Source organism: Cryptotermes secundus, unplaced genomic scaffold, assembly GCF_002891405.2.
Source record: "Cryptotermes secundus unplaced genomic scaffold, Csec_1.0 scaffold681, whole genome shotgun sequence".
In the NCBI taxonomy this organism is placed as follows: Eukaryota; Metazoa; Arthropoda; class Insecta; order Blattodea; family Kalotermitidae; genus Cryptotermes; species Cryptotermes secundus.
In genome coordinates, this window is record NW_019737395.1 from 202,367 (window position 1) to 224,318 (window position 21,952).

The 21,952-nt window shown below is 42.2% G+C and overlaps 1 protein-coding gene across 1 annotated transcript in view; it reads right to left on the minus strand.

Annotated features, from left to right (window-relative positions):
• Positions 1-8: 8 nt before the first annotated feature.
• Positions 9-21,952, minus strand: part of LOC111870368 (ras-related protein Rap-2b) — a 70,816-nt gene continuing 48,872 nt past the window's right edge. Inside the window, exons 2-4 of the mRNA XM_023862598.2 lie at positions 6,052-6,281; positions 2,574-2,844; positions 9-1,934 (exon numbers count right to left, since the gene is read on the minus strand). Coding sequence (XP_023718366.1) covers positions 1,608-1,934; positions 2,574-2,844; positions 6,052-6,182 — 729 coding nt within the window. The 5' untranslated portion in view covers positions 6,183-6,281 and the 3' untranslated portion in view covers positions 9-1,607. The remainder of the gene's footprint in view (positions 1,935-2,573; positions 2,845-6,051; positions 6,282-21,952) is intronic.

Genomic DNA, 21,952 nt, shown 5'->3' on the forward strand with positions numbered 1-21,952 from the left:
TAGTTGAAGTACCGATATGGATCCATACCAGTGCAACATGTCATATTATATGTATACTAATATAAAATTTTTGCCTCAAGGTGATGTTACAATTAAAGTATCTTTTGTATGTCTACTTTAATTGTAACACCAACTTGAGGCAAAAATTTTATGTTAGTATATAATACGACACGTTGCACTGGTATGGATCCATATCGGTACTTCAACTAGACATAATCCTATGTATGCCTTAGATGGTCTTATATGACCGAAAAATGTAGCAGCAATAAAGATCGAATTGAAACATATTAAAAAGCGAATATATTTGTAGTGTTGAAGGTTAACCTAACTCCTATACATATCTGGAACACACAACAGGTGCAACCAATGAAAAAGATATACACATACCACTCACTGACTTTTAGAGACTGACACAAAAGACGGGATGTATGGATTAAAAATATTCTTGGTAAATAAGATTTGGACATGTTCAGAGAACGGAAACTGTCCTAAGATCTCTTATTAATGAAACTTCGTTTGTGGCTTTCCATCAACGTTGTGCGTTATGCGTTATTATGGGGCGCATACCAGCGTCTCTCACCTATAGTCAGCGGGGTAATTTGGGTCTGCAAATATTTTGTAGGTGGTACGTGGACAATTCTACTGAATATAGTTTTTCTTTCTTGGGCTGAATCTCTCACAGATATAATTTTGAACAAATTTTCTTTTAAGCGATACCGCAAAGCAGTTGGCGACTCAGGTGAACAGACAAAGTAATGTATAGGCTACAGGATAACAAATTAGAAAATTACCAAATAAAACATTTATCGAAGTAAATATTTTTATGAGATAAATTTCTCACGACGGAGATAAAATTACCGTCTTCTGTGATGTGAGGCCGTGTGTATGGTACACAGATATTAATCCACGGTGTCACATCCAAAAGACAATAATCTTGGTTGCATATCCAAGTAATAGTAACACATTAAGTCCTCGCTATATGACTAAACACACAGACAGCGCCCTGCTTCTGAAAGTCGGTACTTATCTGACGAATGACATGGCGCCAAATTCAAGAAATCTTTAATCTTCAACTACTCTTACCAAATGTAGATAACTTGAGTAGGTATAGGCAGTAGATAAGATGATCCGCAGGGTTATGAAGGACTGCTCAGTTAATCCGCGAAATTAAAATGGTTGGAAAAAGCTGTCGTATACAAATTGGATTCTTTTGTTAATAATTCAGCAAGGAAAAGTGAAAAGCTTGTGTCTTTTTACCGCTAAGGGCATAACTCGTGTTTCATCATCCTTTTACATTAAACTACACATTCAGTTTTGACAACTGGCAGTAGCCTAGTCTTCTGCTGCCGTTGGCATATACATCACACGCCGTATCTTAGCTAACATCACGCCAAATCCATGACTACCAACTTACCAATAACTTTCTCATGAATACTCTTATACGTTACTTATATCTCTGACCTATATTCCCTGTTTCCCGTGTTCTCTTCCCGAAGCTGCGTGAAAATTTCCTCTGTTTCAAGGATTATAAAAGAATTATACCAATTGCTTTCCTTAGATGAGGAAAGTGGCATTTGCTTTCGTCTTCATCCTCGATGTAGAAACGCTCAAGCTACGGTACAAGAGTTTCTCTTGAGCACGTGTTTACTTTTGGTAGAGCCACTTCCGGTGACGTAGTTTGGCAGTGACTGCCTGCGCCTCCGAACGGCAGGGCTGAGATTGTAGCTGACTTTTGCTTGAACTAGGAGCTCCTTGAACACGTCGATAATGCGTATATTTTGCTTTGCTGAGCACTCCACGTAGCCACATTCCCAGTCGAATAGGGCAATGGTCTCTGCTATCTCCCGGGATATTGCTCGCCTCCCGTTTTCCGCGAGATCCACCTTGTTGCCAACCACAACAATGGGAACTCGAACTCCCCTTGACTCCAGAATCTAAAATGAAAAGGCTTACATTCAAATACACATCCATTGTTAAATAAATTACCTTTTCAGATTTTGAAAGCACAACTGTGAAGGTCCCATTGTTGAAGAACAGAAGAGGATGGAAAAGAAGGAGACTTAATGGTAAGAGGAAATGGTGGAAGATGAGAAGAAGAGAGAAGAAAAAGGAGTAAGTAAAACAAATTTGATTTTGTTTACCATATATTAGGGTACTGTTCAGGAAAGAATGACAAAAATGCTGACTTCTTTCTAATAACCTGTGTCTGGAAGGGATAACATGAAAGTTAATATGGTTGTGCGAACTAAAGGACTGCACTTGCTGAGATCCTGGGCAGCGAGGTGCCTAAACCGGCCGGCCAGAACGTCATCTCGCTTCCTCTGGCAGAATAAAGTATACAAGTTCTTTTAAAAGCACAAGTTGAGAGATTTAAATATGTAAATTTATACAGAACCTTGACTGAAGTTTTATGAGGCGGTTCTTGGACCCTCGTTTCAAGAATATTGACGTGGTGAGAAAAAATTGCTGAGAATACTTGGTTCTAAAAGAGCGGAGGTAACAGGAGGGGGGAGAAAAATGATTAAATCAGAAGGGATGAGATGGGCGGAAAATACTTTACTCTAAACGGATACCTGATCCCTGAGCCTGCGTACTTCTTCCCACGTGTCCGCATCATCAATGGAATACACGAGGATAAAAGCATCCGCTGTAGAGATGGAGAGCGCCCGCATGGCTGGGAACTGGAAGGCGCCTGAGGTGTCCAAGATGTCGAGGGTGAGGGAGGCGCCGTTCTGAAGTTCATATTCGCCACGGTGAAGTTCTTCCACGGTCTCCCTGTAGCGCGGCAGGAACTTGTCGTAGAGGAACTGAGATATGATAGACGACTTGCCCACTCGAGCAGCCCTGCGAACAAACATTATCAAAATGCCCCAATCCCATTACATTTAGAGCCCGCATTCTTAAAAAAAATGGTTCCTGAAGAGACCCATATAGGGCTGATCATGCTTGCCCGTTAGTCTACATCTGTGTCTGCATTTACAAATTTTTATGAAATTTGATACAAATATTACTTCACCGGTCCGGTCAAGAAAACCGAGCTTAGCGGCCGCGGGAATCCGTTGCTCTGACCACGCGACACCATCTATCCGCAGAAGTTGACACTAACTCCACCAACAAGCGGCGGTCCCTTGGTCGGTATAGTTCGCTTGTGGACTGGACTAAAGGCCACGGAGGAAATTACATCACTGGAGGTTTCCCAGAGTCATTTCTTTTAATTTCCTGAATCCGAAATAACAACACGAAAGGCGCAACAACTTCTGAGGTTGAAGTTAACACTGTGGACTGTTCTGAAATTCTGTATTTATAGCAATGAACAGCGGCAATGATAACCATAGAGAACAAATGGTAACTATGATAACGATAGTAAACAAGAAATGATATTGTAAGATTTGAGGCTTTCACGGCGGCGACTATGAAGAAAGCAGTCTTCTGGGATTTGGCACCGTGTATATGTGGTGTTAACCGACGTTTCGGAGGAACGTATCGCCTCCATCTTCAGGGTAGAAGAAAAAGTATAAGAAATCTGCAAGCGACAAGACCGTGAGAACGGTAAAAGCAGACTGCTTTTACCGTTCTCACGGTCTTGTCGCTTGCAGATTTCTTATACTTTTTCTTCTACCCTGAAGATGGAGGCGATACGTTCCTCCGAAACGTCGGTTAACACCACATATACACGGTGCCAAATCCCAGAAGACTGCTTTCTTCAAGAAATGATATTAACTACAGCAGTTTTTTCTTAGTTTCTTGGAGTGGGGTGAGACTGAGTCCACTTGGTACATCGGCCACTAATTGGACTATTGTAACAGCCCTAGATGATAGGTGATGATGAATGTGGAGCATTCGGTGGAATGAGAATTGGCAGGGGAAACCGAAGTACTTGGAGAAAACGTGCCCCATTGCCACTACCTCCACCATGAATCTCACAAGACCTGATCTGGGCTCCAATCTGGACCCCTGCGGTGTGAATCCGGTCACTACCCGCCTGAGCTCTGTCACGGCCTGGTAACTAAAGTAATCACAGTCACAAATTCCGAGTTTTTTTAAATACAGCATACATAACGTACCACATATTGGGGGGAGGGGGCTGAGAGGAGGTAAATACAGTCCAGCAGTTCTCAAACTTATGATGATCATTGCACTGTTGGGATATTCATTGCCCTTTGGAGTCGCGCTAGAATCAGAACACAGAACCAAAATTTATAATAAATGAATATCTCATATTTCTAAATAATGTAATGTTTTTTTGTATAAAACATAAAATTATCGCAAAAAATGTTATGTTACAAATATGAATTTATGCAAATGTACGTTTTGTTTTATATAATTAATCTTCTCTCGAAAGCCTAGCGGCGCATTTACAAATTGTAGGGTTGAATAATAATTAAAATCTTTTAGGGCAGTGAAATATAGGTAGTGTAACGTGGATGGCGCAGCGGGAAGTAGGGATCACGTGAACTTTGCGGCCTCCCGAGTGACGTCACATACCCCACCTCTTCCATTATTACGCAACGCTCGGTAAACACTCCGTCGCCTCCCGCGGTGACGCAACAACACTTCCCAAAGTGACGTAACAGGGGACACCGCGGTTACTACGCAGAGTTCACGTGACCCCTACTTCCCATTGCGCCATCCATGTCACAATACCTATATTTCATTGTCACAGGATATTAACAACATGGTTTTTAAAAATTTTCTGTCTTCTGGAATATAATGTTATGTAGTCTGATGAATGTCAACAGACGTTTCGTGAGATACATATCGCCTTCATATTCAGAGCTGAAAAATAAGCCAAGCAAAAAACCAGCATGTCATTCGTATATTACTGAGAGGCAGCTATATAAGAATTAAATTCAAATATGTAGCTAATATTAATAAGAATCGTCCGGAACATCCAGGAGCATTCAGAATATCAGAGTACAGAGAATGCCTGTGGAAATTATTTGTCCTGTAATGCAAGATTCACTTACAGTGTCATATCTGCGCATGTACCACTTCCAACACCTTTATGAAACAGGGTGCTAACATCACGATGCTAAGTACGACTCCATCTTTGAGCGCTCCAATCTCCTGTCGGGATCATCATCATAACGGTGGTCCGTTCTTTTGAGCTTGGAGCTATAACTGCGCCATGTTATGCAAGAACTTGCAACTCTGTATGCTAACATACCCCGTCCGTACAGGCAATCCTTCTGTAGACTCTGAAGTCCACTGTCGCATCAACAAACTCCGTGGCATATAGTCCGCAACGAACTATACCGACCGAGCGACCGCCGCTTGTCGGCGAAGTTAGTGCCAAATTTTGCGGATAGAGTGACACGTGGTCAGCGCAACGGATCCCCATGGCCGTACGAACATAGGCCTATATTTATCTTTAGCTAAATTACAGCCAACCATCTGAAATTTTGTATGGTCACAGATAATGTAAGCCTAAGGCATTTATTTCGTGAGATAACATTTATATACACGAGCATTAACAATTACAACTAAGCCGGAAGATCGCGGATTCAAGTCCCGATGAGGTCATTGGATTTCTTTCAATTGACGTAATCCTTCCAGCCGCATTATGGTCCTGGGGTTCAGTCAGTCTCTAACAGAAATTAGTACCAGGAATTAATTAAATAATTTTCCCGGGGAGTAAAGCGCGGCCGGCGCGTAAGGCTGACAACCTTACCGCCATCTTTGAGCTGATTGGCTAGATAATGTGGGACAATCAACGTCTCACAACCCTATGAGCATTCACGGCCTGGTACAGGGATAGCTTTACTTTTTGTTTTACGGCGACTATATTTGGCAATATGAGATTTAAGGTTCTGACAACGGAAATATTAAAATTATAGTGTTCCGAGATGGGACATCTTGTAGTATGGTAGGTAGTTACCAACGTTTCGTAGGAGCGAGCTGCCTCCATATTTGAAAATTGGGACTGTGTTTCTCCGAAACATTGGTACCTGTCTATGAACTTATACAGAACCGTACCGTAATACTCAGATCCCAAACACAGAAGATCCATTCACCGCCTGTCAGCTGAGAACGCTCCCTGTTCCTGCTTACCCCATGACAACAACTCGGTGCTGCTCCTTCTGCAGCTGCGAAACCCCTCCGCTTCCTTGGCTGCTGCTGTTGGAGGTTGTTGACTCGGTGCCCAGTGAGGGTAGCCTGATACGCCCGCCGGCTCCCGGCATATCGCTGCGGCCTGCCTGCAACACCCGGAACACAGCTCTGCTGCGGCACCTCGAGAAGTGATCCACAGATGCTGCCAGCGGCGACACCCTGAAGCTCCTCTGGAAGCACATAACATTTGCGACTGATATGTAAGGGCGAAAAAGCTGGAAATATCTTACATATATATATATATATATACACATGTTCGTGGCGTATTGATCAGTCAAGGTCCACCCATATTTCGTTTATTAGTAGCACGAATGGGGAACAAGAGGAATGCATATAAGATCTAAAAGTTTGTGATGATGGTAAATTGTTACAATTAATATGTTGCTGGACATTATCCATCATCTTGTCTAGCTCTGTCTATTGGACCCAACTGAGTAGGTTTTACCTGAAGATGGGGACAGATTCCAGTTCCCGAAACGTTGTGTTTTTTAATAGAAACTAGACGGTTTTTTTTAGAACAGACAAGATGATGGATAATGTCCAGCAACATATTAATTGTAAGAAGAATACATATAGGATATTGGTGGTAAATCCAGAAGGAAAGAGACCACTGGGAAGACAAAGACGTAGGTGGGTGAACAATATTAAAATAGATCTTAGAGAAATAGGACTGGGTGGTATGGATTAGATTCATCTGGCTCAGGATATGGAGCAGTGGAGGGTTCTTTTGAACACGGCATTGGACCTTCGGGCTGGGAAATTCTTGAGTGGCTACACATTTTGGTGGCTTCTCAAGGAAGGCTCAGTTCCATGAGTGAATGATACATAGAAGGAGCTAGTTTGACGCGAGTTTTCAAGCTTTCAAAGATGATGTAGTTACATTCCGGCTACACATTTTGGTGGCTTCTCAAGGAAGGCTCAGTTCCATGAGTGAATGATACATAGAAGGAGCTAGTTTGACGCGAGTTTTCAAGCTTTCAAAGATGATGTAGTTACATTCCGTATCTAATAAATGGCGTCAATCTTCAAACGGCCTAGAGGCATCACTAGACAATATACGTATATATATATACATTTACTTCTTCTATACTTATGGAAGTGAACATGTGTAGGTACTCGTATATTTGTTTGTGATGTTTGTATGCTTGCGCTTGCAAAGGACGTGGGTCTGAAGAAAACTGACATAAAAGTATGTAAGATTTGAGGCTTTCACGGCGGTGACTATGAAGAAAGCAGTCTTCTGGGATTTGGCACCGTGTATAAGTGGTGTTAACCGACGTTTCGGAGGAACGTATCGCCTCCATCTTCAGGGTAGAAGAAAAAGTATAAGAAATCTGCAAGCGACAAGACCGTGAGAACGGTAAATTTTTCTTCTACCCTGAAGATGGAGGCGATACGTTCCTCCGAAACGTCGGTTAACACCACTTATACACGGTGCCAAATCCCAGAAGACTGCTTTCTTCATTGACATAAAAGTATGTTGCGCGTATGTTACTTTCATTGCTGTTAATAGAACCTATGTCTCGACTAACTTGTTCTTTCAGGTACCGAATTTCCAAATTAACGTGCTGGCTGACCGCAAATCTGCATGTGTGGAGTTCTCTATATTTGTCAGCACGACGAAGCCTCTGGGAACATGCAGCTGCAATTAAATCCAGCACAATTCTCTTTGTGAGCGAACTACATAAGGCACAGAAGTGCACAGGCAGGGGGTCCTTTGGCAACAAGAGCGTTATACCCGCAATGCTGGAAAGAGTGCGAGCTGATGTTCTGCCGTGAAATGTACCATGGATGGTGGGGTGACGTTGCCTGGGGCTTCCCCTTTATGCTTACTGTTGTATTCCCCTCAACTTATCTTTGACCTATGCCAGCCAGCCCAAATTGCTTGTTATTTACAAAGATTATCATCACCAAAATTTGTGCTAGACGATTTTAGGGGAATATCTGGAATTGTGCTGGATGGATGAGCCCAACAGATCGAGTAAGATGTGGAAGAAGTCGATCCATGGGACTTGTTTCCGTGGTTTCAGTACAGCAGCAGATCCGGCGAAAAAATAAAGCGCTTCGGTTGACTCATATGTTGCGCAGGAGCTGCGCAAAGGCCAATTCATATCTTGTCAAACGGAGGGAAATTCATACAATAGATTCCTGAAAGTTATTTCTTGGTTTTTAAAATGTTCAAATAATTATGTTACAGGGTGAGAAGTGCGATGACCCCTTCCAGGTTAGTTATATCTTGACACTAGTATTTAATCCTTTAAAGCATAATAATTACTAAGTCTGTCCATAAACAGCGTCAATGCTAATCCCTACGCTTCATAGAATCGAGAACACATACGAAGCGCTGACGACTGCCATGACAGCGGGCTTAGGTTTGGACACAAATAAACCTCTATGGACAGCATTATGGCAAATGAATGAGAAGTGACATTACAGCACCTGAAACCTCAGTTACACTACATCGAGCCTTGCAAGTTTCTTGAAGGGCGACTGGTTTTTTACCTGCGTACTGAAAATTTAAAGTTTATTAATAAAATTTTTTGAGGAAACCATTCGTTTCTCATCTATTTCATTAAATATATTGTAAGGTGTATATCTGGGGTACGCGGTAGCGTAGTGGTTAAGGTACTATGCTACAAGCAGGTAGGTCGCGGGTTCAAATACCGATGAGGTCATTGGATTTTTTTCAATTGACCTAATCCTTCCGGCCGCACTAGGCCCTGGGGTTTACTCAGCCTCTAACAGAAATGAGTACCAGGAATTAATTAAATGATTTTCCTGGGGAGCCGATTGTCAAGGTAATGTGGGACCCTTAACGTCTCACAACCCTATGGGCCTTCACGGCCTGTTACAGGGATAGCTTTACTTTACTTTTAATATATAATATTGCTAGGTAACGACTCAGTAGACATGTTAAAAAGCACAAAAATATAAGCTGTATCTCAGTGGACTAATGTTTATTGCTCGTTGCTACGCAACAGACAGCGCAGCAATGAAGTCGCTAGATAGAAATCACGTGACTTCTTTTCTGTAAGTCGGTGCAAAAGTTTTATAGGGGACAGAGCGAAATGAAACTAGGAGTGGAGAGTCCAGGAGGGTTCAACAGTTGAGAATACAGGACAAGAACCGAGAGTGAATTGTGAATACTGAGTACAGATTAGAACAGAAGTGAACTGTAAGTTCTGTAAATCAGCAATAGCGCTCTATCGTCTGTATTTAATTTCAACTAAGAGAGATTTTAACCAAAGTCCTAATAAATCTAATCATCCGAATTAGAACCCGTAATTTTGTTACGCGTACCCTCCTACATGTGACAATATATATATATAGTTATAATCAATGCAATATGTTCTGATTATCAATAAACATAGCACGTCCTAAGGAAACACTACGGAAATGGTGTAATTTTTATTCCCAGACTGCTGGCTAGAAGTCAGTATTGTGTTCTTAAGTTCTGGCGACCCGCTATATCGACATAGACTTTCTTTTGTTTTACTGCCTTCAATTACATTCTAAGATAGTTTCCAGGTTCAAGGTCGCTGCTACATGCATCTTTCTCCATGCGAATTAATCAAAATTAAACCTCTCTGTCGAAGCCATCAAATTATCTTTCCACATTATGCAATTAACCGTTAATCGATAAATAAAAATTCCATGGTCCTTGTATCCAGCCACTGGCTATTATTCTCCTCTTTTCTTTTTGTAGTTTCTTGAGGTGGGGTGAGACTGAGTCCACTTGGTACGTTGGCCACTAACTGGCCTACTGTACCAGCCTCGGATGATGATGAATGTGGAGCAGTCGGTGGAATGAGAATTGGAAGGGAGAACCGAAGTACTCGGAGAAAACCTGTCCCAGTGCAACTTTGTCCACCATAAATCCCTCATGTCATGATGTGGACTCGAACCCGGGACGCCGCGGTGGTAATCCGGCGACTAACCACCTGAGCTACGGCACGGCCACCGTCCTATCTTCATTTCCATACTATATTTACCGAAGGACGGGTGATTGAATCCTGGGAGATGTCCTTTTTCCCCACCGAAATAAATTGTCCCACTTCTCCCATGGATTTCCCTTTTCACCTGTTCTTTTACTATTATTTCGTATCTCTCCTCTCTCTTTCTCTTTCTCTCTCCATACGCTTCGAAGAGTTCATTTAACATTTTCAATACGCGTTTTAATGGAATGGCAAGCGGTATAGGTGCTTCTAGAGCAAGGCCACTAATTTGCAGTTAAGGTTCGTCAGTTTGTAATAATAAGCGAGCCTGGAAAATGCAGTTACACAGTTCGTTTGATTACTAGCAGTTTCAGCGCGAGCTAATTAACCACGGTGATATAGCGAACTGCTATCCTCATCACTGTGCATGAGAGAGCATATGAATCTGTCTCGGTTTCAATTGTTTGAAATACATTCATCCTATCTGTTGCATATAAAGTTGCGGTCATCGCGTTATACGTAATATCGATGGGTGATTCTCGCACAAATCAAATACGAAGTTTAGAGAGAATTTTCCATCTATCAAAGATTTTCTTTAAACTTTAATTTTAAAATATATATGTAAATAAATAAAGTAAAGTAAGCAAAGGTATCCCTGTAACAGGCTGTGGGGGCCCATAAGGTTGTGAGACTTTGAGACTCCCACAGACAATCAGCTCATAGATGGCGGTAAGGTTATCAGCCATACGCCCCGGCCGCCCTTTACCCCCAAATACATTCCAAGAATATTCCTGGTACTCATTTGTGTTAGAGGCTGAGTCGACCCCAGAGCCATAGTGCGGCTGGAAGTATTAGGTCAATTGAAAAAATCCAATGACCTCATCGGGACTTGAACCCGCGTCCTTCCGACTTGTAGCATAGTGCCTCAACCAACTACTCTACCGCGTGCCCCCAAAATATGTAATGTAAATAATACCTAAAATTCAGTTTATAATTTACAAAAAGCACTATGTTTCTCCATCATAAACTCAAATCTGTCATTGCTGTTTAGGGAAATAATCGCTCCTTGTTATGAGAATCTTAAGGAACACATAAATATATTGTCATGGGGTTTGGATTGGTAACTGGTTTTGTTGAACTCTTACAGATCCGTGACTGGAAGTAATTACAATCGTTTCACTAATTCACACACTTTGCAGTTCACCAGAGCACACACTTAAGTCTTCTCAGTCTGCTGTGTCTTCGTCAGTCTTCCTGTTGCGGCTTCCAACGGCGGACGTTCCCCTTCCTGTGGGTTCTCAAATTGTCCCTAGTTTCTTCTACCCTCTTCTGGCATCAACAGCCCCCAGCTCACTTACTAACCAACCAACTACTCTTCACTTCACTGACTCATTCAGCTCAACCGACTTCATTTCATTTACTGTCCTCTTTATAATATTTCGACACGGACTACATAGAAAACACCTATCCTCTTTCGCTGTTTAATTGCCGTGCGATGATACGACGTATTCCATTGTTGCGTGCGCAGCCATCGACATGGACCGCGCAGAAAACACCATTCCTCTGTTGCTACATAAGGGCCGTTACTTAGTAATCTTTGTTTAGTTGTTTGTTTCGCGGTCGCTGCCTAACAACAAGTCTACATGCCATGATATTCTGTGGAAAAAAAGAAGCCCTTTCAGTGTAAGAGTTGATACATGTAGTTAGCACTGTGCTTTAAGGTCTACGAATCGTTGGACGAAGTGAAGTGCTGCTTAGGTGTATAATTAATCATCAGGGAAGCATCAACATATTAACTGTTTGTTCCACAGCACAGACTCCCCATGATTGCTCTTCGCGAGCCACTGGAATGATGAAGAGGGGAGGATTGGGGAAAGACAGAGCTAACTCTCGCCTTCATCAAGGTTAAAACAAAGCCTATCGAATAAACATTGAGTGTTAGGTAATCAAAACGTAGAACCTCTGCTAATTATGTACAATTTGCGCTGCCTTCATTTTTAAAGAAGAGAAGGCAGGTTTATGAAGTTATGCTGGATGTTGTGAGTTCCCATTTTAAGCTTATAAACCTACTGATAGATTTTCATTGCATTTGGCTTGAACATCATTCCATTGGATGTCACCCCAACTCTGTAATTTTAGTTTCCTACAATCAGTATAAGCAACATGGCGGACGCAAGAATTTGTAAGATGGGTGTGACGCTATCACCACTTCATATAGGATAATGATGTGTAGTGATAAATCTTCGAATAATATGCAACTTTTAAAATGCTTTTTGTCGAACGTAAGACAACAGGCCTCTTTATCTTTCGCTTCTACGGCAGTAACTAACGAACCAATGGAGGTAAGGACTAATACACCTATACATTATGTTTCTTTTAGGTTTGTATGTCAGAAATTACAAATATGGAGACATGAAGGTGTGAAAATTGGAAAGTCAGGATTCCATTCAAAAAATTTAACTGGGAAACGTTAGATTTAAGTAATATGTTCTTCCCACAAAATATCACTACTGTTGATGCTGCTGCTACTCCTACTCCTACTCCTACTCCTACTCCTACCGCCACCACCAATACTATTACTACCAGCATCAATACTACTACTACGAGTACTACCGCTACCACTACTGTACTATTTGTACTTCACTGTTAACACCCAGAATTAGTCTTTGCACTTTAACCATGAAAATGGAGGTACTATATTTTACCAAAACCATTTTGATCCATCTCTGACTGCAGGCTTACATAACCTAGATCATAATATTGTGAAATGTAAATCCATTGCTAGGTAACGGCTTTTTGAAACACGTCTAAGAGGTTATGACAGAGACATCGAGTCCTAGGCAACGCATACAGAAACTTTTCCGTTACAACGGGTAGGTAAAGGTTGTTCACACAGCAACGAAAGACACATACGCGAAGTAGGAACCCTTGGAGACGGTGATCTCTATACGGTTCGGCCAAAACCTACCTCAGGGAGAGATAAGCTACATGATTAGATACTGGAGAGTCCTATAGAGTAGAAGCCCAGTCCGTAGGCTACATGATTAAATACTGGAGAGTCCTATAGAGTTGTAACGCAGTCCGTAGACTACATGATTAGATAATGGAGAGTCCTATAGAGTATAAGCACAGTCCATAGATTAAATGATTAGATGCTGGAGAGTCCTATAGGGTAGAAGCCAAGTCCGTAGACTACACGATTAGATACTGGAGAGTCCTATAGAGTAGTAGCCCAGTCCGTAGACTACATGATTAGATACTGGAGAGTCCTATAGAGTAGTAGCCCAGTCCGTAGACTACATGATTAGATACTGGAGAGTCCTATAGAGTAGAAGCTCAGTCCGGGGAGAAGACAGAAGAGAGAAGACTGGGTGCAGACCTGCTCACCGAATTCGCACAAGGGGCATCTAAGCGAAGAAGTGTTGAAGGCTTTTGTGTTATTGTTCCAGTAAGCTCTTGTAGTGTTGTATTTGTAGATTCGCCTGGTGCATGTCAAATAAATCAATTCATCAATCCAGAGAACCCATTAATTACTCGTGTTACCAGGATACCTGATAATATAAGTAACAGGTTACTCTTTGATTTATTTCCGAAACATTTGTTATAACATTAAAAAAATTAGCAGCCGCTTATACCAGACGATGAATTTCACACTTCAGAGGGGATAAAAAAGCCTAACAAAACAACAATGGTTACAATTTAGAAATATATGTCAAGATTTTTATATTTTTGGACGATATAGATTGCAGTAACTTCAGGCAATTTTCTGTATCACAAATGCAAAGACGCACCATGACTGTACAGTCACAGCATCGGTTGTCATAACATGTGTATTATGAAGCCACAAAGACAAGGTGAACATTCAGAAATGAGCGTATTTGACGTGCTTGCATCTAGGTCTACAAATATCGTATTTTGGATAACTTTCCGTTGGCGAGATCTGTTTGTTGTACCGGATACAAGCGATCCGATCGACATTGAACCGTTATCACAGTAGTTCAGGCTCAACACATGCGCATTTTGATCACAGACTCCTCTCTGTCATCACAGAACAATGCGAAATCCTAAGACAGGGTCCAGACTGAGAGTTACCACATTTTATCAGCATCTCCAGGAAAAAGACCCGAGAGTACATACATCAGGCCTTAACCGATTCTGCCAAAATCATTTGTAATTCAGCATTCATGAATAACTATGGTATTCTACGTCATAAAAAAATATAACTACTAATAGGCTCGTAAGATAACCCACAAGTAAATTAGAGGAAATATTGCAAAGAGTCGAAGGTTGCCTACACAACATCGTCAAACTTAAATCTGTTTGATTCTATGTACACTAAAGTTTTCGTATGTAACAGAAATTTTGTTACACATTAAGTATTAAAATTAATAATCCCTCATTCTGTCCACACGGTGTCTTTATGTGTTTAATGGGATTCTTAAGAAAAACTAGAGATTTCTTCCTTAAACTATCTAGGCTTGAAAACAATATGCATACTAGTAACTTTTAGTTTACTTGTATTTTTGCTGTATTCTTTAATTTGAGCATTTTTTTTAAATTTTTTACTGCTAGTGGGGTGGGAATAAGTTCCTTGTACTGCGGCCACTTTTGGCCTATTGTACCAGCCCCAGATGATATATGAGGGTGATTGTGGAGCAATAGGTGGAATGAAGATTGGCAGGGGAAACCGAAATACTCGGAGAAAACCTGCCCCAGCGTCACTTTGTCCACCACAAATCCCACTTGACCAGACCCGGGATCAAACCCGGGCCGCCGCGATGGGAAGCCAGCGACTAACCGCTTGAGCTATGGCGTGGCCCTTAATTTAAGCATACTCTGTATCTTAGGGGAATAGGTTACTTGCAGGTTCTAGGTGTAGATGAGAAAATAGGATTCACATTGGCATTTATATCGTATGAGGGGGTGTAGATTGGTTTCAGATGGCTTAGACTATAGTCCTCCAATGATGGAGTGTTGTGAAAACGATAAAAAACGAGTTCCATAAAGAGGGGAAGATTTCTTGACGAGCTGAGTAAGTATACGTTTTGAAGGATTACGCTCCATGTAGTTAGTAACTGCAGCACATGAAACACATAGTGGCACGTACTGAGTTTCCTTGGAATACGATTCTACTGAACAATAGCGACGCAGGAACTTCGTGTCACTGAACTACGTGGAAGATGAATTGTATACAGCAGCTGTCATAATGGAAATCAGATCATTCATTGCAAAGCACAAAATAAGCAGAAACTGACAGGTGCATGACAACCAGAGGAAACAGGTATATAAGCAGTTCTTTTCACCTAGTGAGTCATCACTATACCAGAATTCTGAACTTGTACTAGTACAAGTAATTAGAAAACGATCGAAAACCACGTTCTGGCTTCTTAGGTCTATCACGTCCAATCGTTGCCGGGTAACGGCGCTCAAACTGAGAGACCTATTTGGATAACCCATAATAAATCTTGAGGAGGCATTTGATTTTATTCAAGTCAAAGGGGATGAGATGGGCATGGCATATAGCACGAATGGGGGAGATGAGGAATGCATATAGAATATTGGTGGGAAAGCTTGAAGGAAAAAGACCCTTAGGAAGACCAAGGCGTAGGTGGGTGGGCAATATTAAAATTGATCTTAGAGAGAGAGAGTGGAATGGTATGGATTGGATTCGCCTGGCTAAGGATAGGGGCTAGTGGAGGGCTCTTATGAATACGGTAATGAACCTTCGGGGTCCATAAAATGTTTGGGAATTCTTGAGTAGCTGCAGATTTGGCGGCTTCTCAAGAAAGGCTCAGCTCCATGAGCAAGTAAGTAAGTAAGTAAGTAAGCTAGGCCGCGCCATAGGTCAAGCGGTTAGTCGCTGGCTTCCCACCGCGGTGGCCCGGGATCGATCTCGGGTCTGGTCATGTGGGATTTGTGGTGGACAAAGTGGCGATGGGTCAAGTTTTCTCCGCGTACTTCGGTTTCCCCTGCCATTCTTCATTCCACCAATTGCTCCACAATCACCCTCACCTATCATCTGGGGCTGGTACAATAGGCCAGAAGTGGCCGCAGTACAAGGGACTTAGTCTCAACCCTTTAGCAATAAGAAAAGTAAGTTAGTAAGGGTTTAGGCTGACTTGGCAAAACGTTGTATGTGGCTTCACTTTGTATCACTTCAGGATATTTCAGTACAGTGACTGACTACGGACGCTACGGACTGCATGGCCACGATTAAATTCCCAGCAGAGGCGCTGTGCTAGTCTTTGACAGCACTCACGAAGACGGCTTTGGGCCTCAAGCATTGCGTACAGAGACAAAGAGGTCTGAAAGTGAAGCTGACCACTTAGCTCAATGTCCAACTCTACCTCCAAACTTGCCGATCGCGGTAGCCGAGCGGTCTAAGGCATGCTTCGTTCGCTCGGAAGTCGGGATCGTGGGTTCGAATCCCACTCAGGGCATAGATGTTCGGTGTTTGTGTGTATGTGCGTTTTTCAATGGTTGTGTACAGGTACAGACCTTGCGACGAGCTGATCACCTGCCCAAGGTGTCTTGCCGAATGTCTAAAATCTAGTAAACCGAAGTGAAAAGGAGAGTTTCATGGAGGTAGACCAAAGTTGTAGCGCCAAAGAAAAAAATATCTCCAAACTTATTACAGATACTCAAGATATGTTACTTAATTACGCACACGAACTTGTTTTGCCAACATCATTTTAATGGTTGCTTTATTCACGGAGATATTTTCCGTGTTTCAGCAGATTTCATGAAAATTTGACACAAGCGTATGGAACATTTATTAAACAAGCGTTGAGATGCTGCCTAAATTTTAATTAGTTTCAAGGGTTTAACCCTCTAAAAATACGGCCGACGTTGACCCTGACAAGGAAGATGGAGGGTATCTCCGAAATGTTGACTTTTAATTCAACATTTAAACGGCTGAACGAACGAGATTTCGGTACATTTATTCACCGTGGAAGCTTCAAATCTTATAGAACTATGTCCATGGTTAACGCATTGTATGAACTTAGGTTGTACAGTAAGTCACGAACGAGAGCCCAGTCTTCTTGTTCAGTATATCATATCTGCTCTGTGAATCAAAAACTCTGAGATGTAGTGGGTCTGGAACTGCTTCCACTCAGCGTCTTGAGGATAACTGAGGAGCTATTTGAATGGAAAAGTAGCGGTTCCGGTCTAGAAAACCGAGACTAACGGCCGTGGGGATCCGCTGCTCTGATCACGCGACACCCTCTATCCGCTAAAGTTGGCACTCTTCTGTGAATATTGATAACATTTTAATGTGGATGTGTGGAATATAGAATGCTAAATATAGGTGATGGTTTAAAATAGAATATTTGCGCGTATTATTCGTGGGTGATGGCGTTAGATGTCAGTTTCGGACTGGAAAGGAATACGGAAGAAAACAGGGAAGGTAAAACAGCATTAAAGCTTAAGTAACAAATGTAGGCATAATTCCCATTGTATTCTGAACGGGTGTTACAGTAATATTACATTAAGTGTGCCTTATGTGACGACCTTGGATTAAATGTCACGAGTTCCGTTCCAGTCTTACATCTTATTATTGTCTGTTGTAACAAATTAAAAATAACTGTCATACGGTTGGTCCCTTTTGGGCATAAATCTATATCAAATTTTGGAAAATTCGGTCAAACGCTTTATAAACTGGAATGAGGATGTAAGATTTGAAGTTTTCACAGCGGTGACTATGAAGAATTCCGTCTTCTGGGGTGTGGCGCCGTGTAGATATTGTGTAAACTGACGTTTGATTCCTCGCTCACTTTTTGTAGAATAAAAATGGAGACGATACAGTCCTCCGAAACGTCGATTTACACAATATATACACGGCGTCACATCCAAGAAGACGGAATTCTGGAATGATGATACATATATGAACACCCATAGGGACAGCATCATAATATATTCATGTTTCTTTTGAAACCTACAAATTCTCATCATAATTTAACTACGTGGCAGAATATTTTTCCATCGTTGCTGCATAAAGCGACATCATTCCTAATCACTTCGTCCTCTATGGTCGTTATGGAAGCAGGCTGCATTAAATGGTTAAAACAAATATTCCATACTCGTTACATTCTGAATATGTATACTGGAAATCCAGTCGACTGTGTTTGCTCATCGCGACCTTCCTCTTTTCGCTTTAAAGCTGAACTAAATAACGTAAATAAATCTGCGGGATGTTGAATTTGATAGGGCTGCTTCAGTTGTGCGAATCCGGGCCTCAGTCGGTAAAGTGGGAGGCTACTATTTGGACGACCAGGTCTCTTTCCGGAAAGGACGGAATTTTCTTCTCTCCATCACTGGACACTGATCAGCCAAATTTACGTTGCAAAGAATTCTATCCACTGTGATCTAACGCTTTTCTTGATTGGGTTAATCTTCGACCATGAAGATGATGGCGACATGTTTCTCCGAAGCGGAAACAAGTCGCCAGGCGCCCAACCAGTCAAAACTTACGATGTGAAGAGTTCTATTCTCTGGGATATAAAACCATTAGATCCTTTCGAAACGTCTGTTGACTGTCAATATGCTACATAGGATCATGACCCAGAAGCTAGAAGTCTTCATAAACACCTCTGTGAAAATTCCACACTCTACAAATTGTACGTCGTATTACTCCACTGCGCAAGCGCGCGGTGTAGGTGACACAGTGTTCCGTTTCTTAAATAAATTTAATATCGTTACTCTGCAACCAATATCCGGCTGGCAGCCCTGGGGCACTACGAAAGCTCCAGTTCTTGGATGATGAAATATGAGTAAACCATCAGCTCGAAGGCATTGAACATTGACCTTGACTAAGTTACCTTGCAAACGAAATCGATATTTGCTCGGAACACCACTTTTTTTTTTATTGCTAGTGGGGCGGGACTAAGTCCCTTGTACTGCGGCCACTTCTGACTTATTGTACCAGCCCCAGATGATAGGTGAGGGTGATTGTGGAGCAATTGGTGAAATGAAGATTGGCAAGGGAAACCGAAGTACTCGGAGAAAACCTGCCCCAACGCCACTTTCTCCACCACAAATCCCACGTGACCAGACCCGGAATCGAACACGGGCCGCCGCGGTGGGAAGCCAGCGACTAACGGTTTCAGATTACCACCGTAGCACTGACAGACAGCAAGTTCCTTTCGACCTGCATAGCTAGATTCGACAAAAAAATCGATATTTCTCCTTCGGGCCTCTAGCGTGTGTGCCGTTATTTTCCTAAAGATATCATCTACATAGTTTTACGAGTAGTTACGGATATGATCTCAGTAACTGATGAAAACGAATGAAAATCATTAGAGACTTTTTCGATACTATCGCTATTTTGTGTTCTGAGGCGCATCTGAGGGACAGCCTCTGTGTTCTAGTGGTCAGAGTTTCTGCCTACAGATCCTGAGTTCCCGGGTTCGATTCCTGGCGCTACCGGAGTTTCTGAGGAGTAGTGGGTCTGGAACGGGGTCCACTCAGCCTCGTGAGGATAACTGAGGAACTATTTGAATGGAAAAATAGCGGCTTCGGTCTAGAAAACTGAGATTAACGGCAGTAGGAATCCGTTGCGCTGACCTAGTGACACCTTCTATATGCAAAAGTTGGCAGTAGCTTCGCCGACAAGCGGCGGACGCTCGGTTGGTATAGTTCGCTTGTGGACTATAGGCCACGGAGTTTTTTTGTTTGCTTGTTTTTGAGGCCCATCTGAGCGGCCTTTATTTTAGGAGTTAGAAGCTTTACATGTGTCAGGCACCGATCTGCGATGCATGAACTCTGAAATTCCAGATATGAATAAAATCGGTCCAAAAGTCCAGTCGCTAGCGAGAAGCATATTCATGCATATGCACAGACACATTTTCAGACATACAGATATAATTCCAAATCACGTTTTCGGATTCGGGGAAGGAGGGCTGAAAACAAACAAATGCGTGAAAATATCGATAACTTTTTTCCCCCACCAGCATAATGATTTCTCGCCACGGATTCAAAACTTGGCGGCAGAAGCATCAGTTGCCCCATGAGAGCTGCCAGTCTACCCATCGTCAGCAGTTGACCAGCGGGCTATCTGACAGATAGTGACGCTTCCCAGCCTGTGAGCGGCTAATGCTTTCAACTGGTGAAGAGCTCCAATGTCAGAGTCAGCGGAAGTGTAAAATTTCTATCGATATAGAGGTTACGTGCAGGTCACGTTAGCCGAGCGGTCTAAGGCATGCACTGTCTTCGCTCGCTCGGAAGCTGGGATCGTGTGTTCGAATCTCACTTAGGGCATGGATGTTTCTGTGCGTCTTTGTGTGTTTGTGTACAGGTAGAGGCCTTGCGACGGGCTGATCACCCGCCCAAGGAGTCCTACCGAATATGTAAGATCTAGAAAAACCGAAGTGAATGGAGAAGTTCATGGAGGTAGGCCTAGGCCCACTGGGGCTGTAGTGCCAAGGAAAATAATAGAAGTTACGTACATTAGAGTAAAAGTGTGAATTGAAATATTACACACGTGTAATAGGACTAGATATAAGTGTAACTTTCCGTTTACTGTTTCGTAACCCGGACCTAGTAGAGAACACCGAATGATGTGATGTAATGTATTCTGAATTCTTGCCAATACGCACGGTAGAAATAATGGTTAAGACTACGTGAAAGAAATGCTGTAGAATTTTTGGATGTGATTTGAACCCCAAGTCCAACTTTTTAAATTACATGAGCAGTCTATAATTTAATTCCTTAAGCTGAGTGTGATTCCTTCTTTACTTTGGGTACTGCATATTTTGATCATTGACAAGGAAAGCGGCTATCCGCCGGGCGATAAACGGACATTTTTCCTTCTCTTATATCAGATCTAACATTATTACGGGGGTGAAGGTTCATGTTAAGGTGTTCTGGGATACGATACGGTGTAGTCTGGTAGATGTGTAATATAGATTAGGAGGAATAGACTTGTAATCTCATGAAGAGGGAGGCAGATTATTCATTCGAAACATTGGTACCAACCTACCAGACTACAGATTGTCATAACTTAGAAGACCACAATATGAAGGTACTGTGAAATGTAGACCCGTTGCTAGGCAAACGACTCTGAAAAAGCAGCTATACAACAGCCCTTACTGAATAACAGCTTCGCAAACAAGCATATTTGCAAGGCAACAATTGGTAACAGCAACAGAGGAACGGTATTTTGTTGTGCTCTCCGTGCCGAGATGTTAAAAGCAGAGCAGTTGTAGCATTGAGTTAATTGGGGACAGTCTCCAGACGGTAAGAATGGGAGAGAACGTTGTTGAGATCCGTCACCAGGCAACGACTGGTGAAGGCATAGCAAACTGAGAAGATTTTATGTGTGCTGTGGTTACAGCGATATTTGGAGCGTGTAACTGTGACACTTTCTTAGTTATTTTCGTAGTATTTATGTTCGATAAATGTTCAATAAATTCGACTACCAGTCCGAAACCCGGCTATGATCACTCTAAAATCGTGACAGTATTTTCGCTACATCGGTAAAAGAAAACAACGCGAGCAACGAGAATAACAAGTTATTTTGCAGTTACCATTCACGTATATATGCATTTTGCCTGGAAATATGAAATGAACCTTCAGAATATTGGTGTGTGAAAAGTTGTGCCTAAGCCAAGCATGAGAATTCAAGTGTTTTCGCCTGCTTCTTGCTCTCTAGTTGGTTGGGTTTCTCTTCTACCCTAAATATGGTGGCAGTATGTTCCTCCAAAATGTCTGCAATGTCTGGGTTGGATCTCAGGCCATGTACTCTGGAATTTGTAATGGACGAAGTGGCATTGGGCCAGATTTTCTCCGAGTACTTCGGTTTCCCCTGATAATTGATTCCGCCAGCTGCTCCACACATATCTATTATTACCACCCGGGGCTGGTACAATACGCCTACTACCAAGCGGAATCAGTCTCACCAAATGCCA